The 8,481-nt window shown below is 38.5% G+C and overlaps 1 protein-coding gene across 1 annotated transcript in view; it reads right to left on the minus strand.

Annotated features, from left to right (window-relative positions):
* GORASP2 (golgi reassembly stacking protein 2, 55kDa) overlaps positions 1-3,558 on the minus strand; it is a 6,839-nt gene extending 3,281 nt beyond the window's left edge. The window contains exons 1-7 of the mRNA XM_010134502.1: positions 3,483-3,558; positions 2,498-2,701; positions 2,030-2,116; positions 1,441-1,571; positions 783-915; positions 534-657; positions 90-176 (exon numbers count right to left, since the gene is read on the minus strand). Coding sequence (XP_010132804.1) covers positions 90-176; positions 534-657; positions 783-915; positions 1,441-1,571; positions 2,030-2,116; positions 2,498-2,641 — 706 coding nt within the window. The 5' untranslated portion in view covers positions 2,642-2,701; positions 3,483-3,558. The remainder of the gene's footprint in view (positions 1-89; positions 177-533; positions 658-782; positions 916-1,440; positions 1,572-2,029; positions 2,117-2,497; positions 2,702-3,482) is intronic.
* Positions 3,559-8,481: the final 4,923 nt, after the last annotated feature.

Here is an 8,481-nt window from a genome sequence, read left to right on the forward strand (position 1 = left end):
CCCCAAAAACAGTGGAAAAGACAACTCTCTTCCCTCGCTCCCTTAAGATGTTTGCTTCAGAAATGTTTTAAGAACTTTTAGCTACTCACCTGGTAATGTAGTTGCTGGGTTAACTGGTGGCACAGAGGTAAGGGACTGACTGACTTGTGGTGGCAATAATGGAACGGTTGGAACACCTTGTGGAGTATACAGGAAAACAACATTAATTTTAAGCATAAAACAGTTCAGCTCCCTTCCTTGAGGGATACAAATAATTGCTTACAGGAGAATTACTATTTGCCTTAACTATAAAATACTGTTGAAGAAAAATAGTATTCTAAATAATACACATCACACTTCTGATAGAAGTTGTTTGCAATTATTTTGTAAACAAGTAGGGCACAATTCCAGCGCTCCAGCCTTTGTTGTTGGGAAAAGTTTGGGAAAAGAAAATTTTATTCTCTCTTCTGCCTTCTAAGTTCACAGAAACATCTGCAAATGCAGAAACATCAGAAAACCCATACATTTCAGAAGTCAGTTACTTCCATACTAACCTGTACTGAGAACATTACTGACAGTAGTTGAGGGTGAACTAATAGAAAGTCCTGAAAGACCCTGTTCAAGACCTGCTGGTCCCGGGGGTAATGTAGCTGAAGGGTTAACTGATGACAGCTGAACCTTATTGAAAGTTGAAAAAGAAAGTTACATCATTAAGTTTTGTTTCCACAGAACCAACAGAAGCAGGAAAGCAATACAACATCATAATCCGTTTTTACCAAGCCAAAGAAGTGACTATAACTTACCTCTGTGAAGCCATCTTTGAGGGGACTGAGAGATGCAGTAGGCAACTGACCTGGGAGAGAAATTTTCTTTCCCTCTTCAAATGGGCGTGTAGGTATCCTATGCAAATATCCATAACCAATGCCACATCCTAGGCTTTTAGGAACATTTAAAAGTCAGTGAAGTGACTTTACAACTACGGTCCATAGCAAGCAATGCATGAATGACTCAAAATGCCAACAAGTTTAAGTTCTGTACAGATTTCCCCACCCCCTGCAGTGTTGCCTCTTTTTCTTAGAGAAATAATCAATACAAGATAACAGAAAGGAAATTCTGTAGCTCTTGGCAATAAACATTTAGCACAAAATAAATTCAATTTTTATTTAAACCAAGCAGCTGTATCTTGCAGACCTCTGTTCTGGATACTGGGCAATACTTAAGATGACTGAAGCCTAATGCAGAAAGCAACCATCACACTTCGGGCATTTTTTCACTAGTTACTTTACTGTGTAAATACACCCCCCCATTAGTAACTAAAACTGAATTTCAAGTAAATACATAATTTATTACAGCAGAAACGCCTTTGGTATGAAACCCCTCTTCTCCTATGTTAAGCAAGCAGCTTTCAGACTAGTGCTATAAGAAAGTCGACCCACCCCCTGTAACATATAGTCTCCTTACCTGCCTTCTCCACCCCAGGCAGAATTTGGAGTAATCACCACTTCCCGACAATTATCTGTGTCTGTGTTGTACACATAAAGTTTTAAAGGCTTTGCTTCGTGCGTTTCAATAAGAGAAAAGAGATCTTCAGACTGCAAAAGGATAAAAATGAGTAAGGGCTTTATTGTTCTTATTATTTGACAGTAGCACGATCATCTTCCTAGTCCTAACTTTCTGTAACAGAACCTGCTAACTGCTACATGTTGCAGTGCTGCTGTTTTATCACGAGGCCAATTTTAAAATGTGTTTTGCTAGCACAACTCAAAACATGTGGCTCAACCCAGATTTCAATCAATTTCTGCTATTTAAAATACTAATATTAGAGTATGAAAAAGGTTTCTATCTGACTTCATCCAGATATTTAAGAGCAGTTTTTATTTCCAGAATTGCATTTAAGCACAAAGAAGAGGCACCATGCCAGAGCTCCTTCTGCTTTGCATTAACTTCCTTCCATTAGTACTGAACAGAGATGGAACTGGGGATGTTTCAAACTACCCTGGTACAATTCTTTTGTTTAAAAAAAGTTAAAATCTTATTTTTAGATACTTACCTCATTCATGACAGTATCTGCTCCAATGATATAGTCACTATGAGGTCTAAGTCCAGCCAATGCAGCAGGAGAATTCGGTTCCACTTCCTAGTTTTAAGACAGAAGGTTACCAAACACTACGGCGTAGCACTTCACACAAGTTTTCAGTCAGATCAACTAGTCAAGTTTTCAAAAGAATCAGTAGAATAGTCACTGAACTAGTGAAACAGTGTCTAGATGAGAGTTTCTTTTGATACTGTTGCAAGGAGCTCTGAGTATTGTGCAAAACCACCAATTTAAATACAAGATTTATTAACAAACTCACAGACACACAGTTCTAGTTCAAAAGTCTTTCCAAAACCAATGAAGAGAAAACAGACCAATTTGATCTCATGGTTGTTTATCCCCTTGCAAGTTACTTTCAAGTACAAGGATTGAAAGTTTAACAGTAAGCAACAGCAAGAAAAATACTTGGAAGTCCATACGTACCAAAACATGCCATACGTTTTCATTGGCCCCATCGAAGCTGCAGAAACGAATGCTCACGCCTAGCAGGCCCTGTCCACCCCACATGTTGCTGGGGGTCACTGACGTTTCTCTCAGTTCCAATGTTTTGCTACTGTACACTAGCATTTTTACAGGTTTTTCAACATTTGCTTTTAACAGGTCCTTGAGAGTGTCATTGTCTTTATTCTGCGAATGTTCAAACAAGAGCTCAGTTTAGAGTTTCACACAGCAAGCATCCAGTTCTATAGCACCACTTTTGTATTTCAAAAGTCCTATAAACACTCTGCATTATTAGAATATGTACCTACAGCTATTTTATAAACAAGCTTCCAGTCCCTTTGCAATTCGAGAATACAGCTCCGGCAAAAAACTGGGATTTCGCAGTAGCAGGTCATGCTTTCCAAACATGAAAGCACTTTCATTAAACCTGTGATACAACATGCCTTGCAGCTTTCCAGAGGCTTTCTTGAATCCAGTACTGGTGGAATAGCTTACCCACAGCTGTTCTTTTCCTATTGCTATGATGGTTTGCTGTATCACTACAGCTCTGCTTGAAAACATTCTCCCATGATTCCTGCCCAGCTAACAGTTTTAACATCAACTCTTTCCATCAACCCCTTTTGACTGAGATTGCAAGTTCTCACACAAGCAGTTTTACTGACGGAACTAGAGGGACACCAATGCAAACAGTGAGTGGTGGATCCGTAGGATAGTACTATCTTCTGTGGCACACGTGTGCAGAGTCTGTCTGACTGACAGCATCTTATTCTCCAGCTAAATTTTTGATAGAATTATAACTACAGGGTGAAGGAAATTAATTTCTGATGCAGTTAGACTTTCTCATTTTTAACCAAGGGAAAATATTTTATGTACATTTAAATAAAACAAATGCACTGGTTTACCTATATAAATAAGATTCACATCACGTCATTTATATCCAGGAGTTATAAAACATCAACACACTTACCAATCTTGAACCATTAATGGACACGATAAAATCGAAGAATGGCTCCAATCCAGCTCTATGCCCTGGTGAGTTATCTTGAACCTAGAAAAGTTAAACTAGAATTTAGCAGAAGTGTACCAGTGCTGATTCATAGATTATATTTCTACTTGTGCAAACTACAGTTCTAGAAGCTACTGATGGTTCTATATACGACTTTTAAATGTTCAGACACGATCTTCTGGACAAAAAAAAAAACTTCCCTTGAAAAAAAAAGAGGAAGGAACATTTATAAAGAATCAGTAAATTATAAATTGAGGAATGACATGACAGTAGCCACTCCCTGCACTGCTCCCTGCTTAGCAGCTGCAGCAGACAGATTGTAGATATTTATTTCAATAAAGGAGATTATGGTCAAAGGACAAGCTTAATGAATTGAGGAAGTTGTTTAAAAAGCAATATCTTTCCAGAGAAATACCAATACTGGACCTTGCTTTTACTCTTACACTTACTGGAGGAAAAGGAGAGTCATATCTGTGTAAGCACAGGTTGTTATCTCATGACTAAACATCACCTGTTGACATTCTTAAAACACAGAAGGTATCTGTACAACCAATGTTTCATTAACAGCTGCAAGAAAAGGTACACCTGCAATCTGGCAGCCACGGCAGCTCAAATAATTCAACCACTCCACTGGGGCAAGGCCTAAGTATTGGATACGCATTGCTCCCAGAAGCTTACAGTATGCTTTTAATTCCAAATGGATTAACGGAGAGACATTTTACCAGTGTTGTTTTTTTCACTACTATATGCATTGCTGACAGAAAAAAGTAACTCCAACATGGTGATCAGATTTTTCCTGCAGACTTCGGAGTAAGGACTAGCTTTATTTGCAAGCTGATTCATTTTACCCACTGGCTTTTTATGTTATGTGCTACTTTTAGCTTAAAAAAGTCTAACAAATGTTACCCTTTACAGTGTGGTTTCTTACATTACGTGTTATTCCATCTGACACAACTGGTACAAATCTGCTAGTTTGCTCCATACCTGTTAAGATTCTGCAGGAATTGCGTTTTCTTAATATGACTCAACTAGAACAAAATATTCTAATATTTTGCTTGATTACTACTAGAACTGTTCTCTTAAAGTCTATTTATCTCAGACCAACACAGTCACAAAATGAGAGCTTGGAAAAAACACAGAAAGCTGCCCACAAGTAATCTGAAACAGATGCCAGAAACTCAGAACATCAGTGTCACATAAATTAAACATTCATTAAAGAACAAAATAGTCTGGAATCAGAAGTTCCAGAGCCACTTCACACACAGTGATTGCTATCCAAGATTGTAAAGCAGCAAAAAATAGTATAAAACCAACATTGTCCCAAATTAATAAAAACAACTAAGGTAGCAATTACACCCCCAAAGTTGACATCTATCATTTCTAACTAGAACTTGAATTGTGTCTGCATAAGTGTCTCTTCAAGATACCTGCACATTCCTTGGAAATAATTTCCTGCAACTGGGAGCACAGATATTCTTCCTCTCTGCCAAGTATTAACTATACGAAACCACAGCTCTCAATCACCAAAGTAACTTGCAGTCCTGCTAACTAGATCCAAACTACTGCCTCTATGTTACTTACTCAATCTGTTGGTTCAAGATGCCTCTCCCCGATAATAACTAGAGATCAGATAGCAAGCTGTGCACCAGGTAAGAGGGTAAAAGTACAAGCCAAGCTCCATGCAGCAGACCCTCTGACACTAGCTGCCTAGAAACTCCTGGGCACATTGTGGATGTTGCTCTGACATTAGTGGACTGAGCCTAGGGCTCATTTTTAACTTCAGATATTAAAATTTTCAGTAACACAGAATAGCCTCCACAAATTTTTGCTTATGAGAAAGCCACAGAGAAGCTAAAATACACTACATGAACTATTCTTCTCAGATGTAGAAAGCATTTACTTACTAAGTTGGGTACTTGAGATCTTCCTGCCAAAGAAATGTTAAATGAACAGTTTCAAGAAAGAAGAATCAAAGAACTCTGGTTTGCCATGGACATGCTCCATAGCTGCATTCTCAGCATTGAAGTTTCTCTTATAATTAAATAATTCAAAACATCCTCTCTGATGTGGTTCTAGTAGTAAATGTAGGATGAGCTTGTGCTGTTTGTTGCTTTTCCCTCACTTTATAGAGGTGACATGAAAATACTTTAATAGCCTCTCTCTCATTCCACCACTACTGCACGTGACATATAAGAACTTACATATTACGGTTTTAGTGAGCCCGACATAAAGGCTTTCCACCAAAATTATATCAGTAGAAGGCTTCAGAAGTTATTGGGAAAACAAGAATTTTGAAGACAGAACATGTCTTTCTAAACCTCATCATTAAAAATCAGTAAATCCAGCAAACTGACAATAACACATTGGATTGTTAGGACTGGATATATGTCATGGGCTTGAAATTATGAAAAACCAGACTTCATTCAGCCAGGAGGACAGCTGCAAAAGCAGTCCTGTCATGGTCACTCTTTATTCAGAGATTTTCCTTTATTTCCAAATGTATTTCTTAAAGAAACCTCAAACAAATCCCCTACACCCTGACAGAGTATCACTTTCCCATCACCTCCAACAGATTACATCCTGAACACTGTGAACCTACAGTGACCAGCATTCAATCTTTTAAAATGAGAAGGAATACCTACAATAAATGAGGATTACATATGTTCAGCATTCACCAAGTCAAGCTTGCTGAGACCCGGGATGTACAGATTTGGTATTCTAAGTACATTATTTACAGTCTGCCCCAAACTATGAGAGTTTCCAAGTTCTGAATGATTAGTTTGCAGAAAATCATCTTCAGATGTTGAACACCTTCCCTCAAATCCATCACAATCCTGAACAGCTCTGCATGGTTTATTTCTAAGTGATCATGTAAAAGCCACAGGAATCTGTATCTAAAAGAAATAAAACTCTTATAGTTGCATCAATCCTACATGCACCTCAAGCCATGTAGCTGCATGCCTTCTGTCACCTCGTTTCCTCATGCTGCCATGCACAGACTCAGTCACAAAAAGTTTCCTGTTCCCCTAGCTTGTTTGGGCCCAAAGTCACTGACAGAAAACTATTTTTATGCCTGGCAGTCCCAGAAATGCAAACCAGAAGTTCTGAGCTCATTCCATATGAAAAGTCTCTCATTTAAACAAGTAACAATTCAGTCCCACACAACAATCACTCTGACCCCATACAGTTTTTATGTCACGCCACCTTATTTTCAGCCAGCTACCTGCACAATTCATCAACATCACACAGTGCCAGATGCACAACACAGCTCTCTGCTCAAAGCCGTGGTTCTCTTCCAGGAACTACTGCAACAAAGGATAACCAGGCACCTTAGGAAATACGAGGGCACAAAACCCTTCTAACTGACAATGAAAATAAAGATTCCACACACATAAACTCTAGGCCTCCTGAGCAATCTGGCTTTGTGCAGCTTTGCTGTATGCCACAAGTAGGTATTCAGTAACTTGCCTTTGTAATTGAATAAGGACCGAGAAATAATCAAGTAGCAGCACTTGTAACAGATGCCACTGCAGGCAAGATACCATTCATGGCAGATTGGGAAGCCTAAATCTCTCAAAGCCAGCTGTTATTCCAGATATTTAATTTACAGATACCTGTGGATAAATGCCATGACTTTCTACCAGTAGAGAAAAAAAACAGTGGAACGGACTACCCAGAAAAGCTGTGGGACTGCCACCACCACAGCTTTTTAAGAGCAAGTGAAGAAAACCTCTATCAAGAGTGACAAATGTCAGAAGGCAGAAAAGGGCTGTATGACTCTTTCACCCTCGTACATCACTGCACGACCTTAGTTTATCACTGAGATGACAGCAGGACTGCTGAGCACATAGATTACACACTAATTATTTCATTTTAAATTCACTGCCCGGAATTAAACAGGGAAAAGGCTTCAAGGTCAAGAAACTAATTTTAATCTGAATTACTAAAATTACCTCTTTTTTGGTAAATATAAAGTTTCTCTCTGCTGAACATCTTTCTCAACAATATCAGTCTATGCCAACACAGTATATATTGTACATTACACATTGTAATAAGTCTGCTCAACAACACACTGCTCACAAATTTAAGCACTGGGCAAGCAATGCTACTGCAAAAGAAGTAAGGCATAGAAACTCTGATTTTCAGAGGCAGATAAAGGCTCTCACCACTTTTGAAAGTTAGGTAACTTATAGTAGTGTCCACTTAAACTTTCAGGACCTTAGCTTCAAGCACTAAATACACAACTTTCAAGGAGCAAAAGCTCTGAAGCCTTTTCCCCCTCCACATATGAAATGCTTGTTAATATTTAGTTTATTACCAACAGAATGCTGAAAGAAGTTTTTTTTGCAGGTCTTCTACCCACTCTGTAATTGGCAATAAAACCTCATTATGTATCATGTATAAGCAATTCCTGTTATGTCTGTCAGAATCTATTCTATTTCTGTCAGCTACTTTAACACATTACATGGTATAACCGTATTGAATTCCTCATGAAATACCCAGTTTTCAAGGAAAAAAGCTTCATAAGCTTCTTGTAAGAAAATAGATTCCCTGTATGTAGCATCCAATTTTATTTTAGCACCGAGAATTAACTTGAGCTTTTAAGATGTGAGCCTCCCTTAAAAATTAAGTCATCTCATTATGGAAACTTGTTTGTATCTTGACTACAAACTGAAGCCCTAAAGTAAAAGTTAGAAATCTAAGCTTTGGGCATCACTGTTCAGTATCTTTCAGGGAGAATAGCACATAACACAGTAGCATATAAATCTCACAGACAGAAATTCTTTCACTCAATCATAGAATCATTTAGGTTGGAAAAGACCTTTAAGATCATTGACCAACTACTAACCCAGCAATGCCACATCCACCACTAAACAATGTCCCTCAAGCACCACACTGACAAGTCTTTTAAATCCCTCCAGGGATGGCAACTCCACCACAGCCCCAGGCAGCCTGTTCC

Source organism: Buceros rhinoceros, unplaced genomic scaffold (genome assembly GCF_000710305.1).
Source record: "Buceros rhinoceros silvestris isolate BGI_N320 unplaced genomic scaffold, ASM71030v1 scaffold3784, whole genome shotgun sequence".
Taxonomy (NCBI): Eukaryota; Metazoa; Chordata; class Aves; order Bucerotiformes; family Bucerotidae; genus Buceros; species Buceros rhinoceros.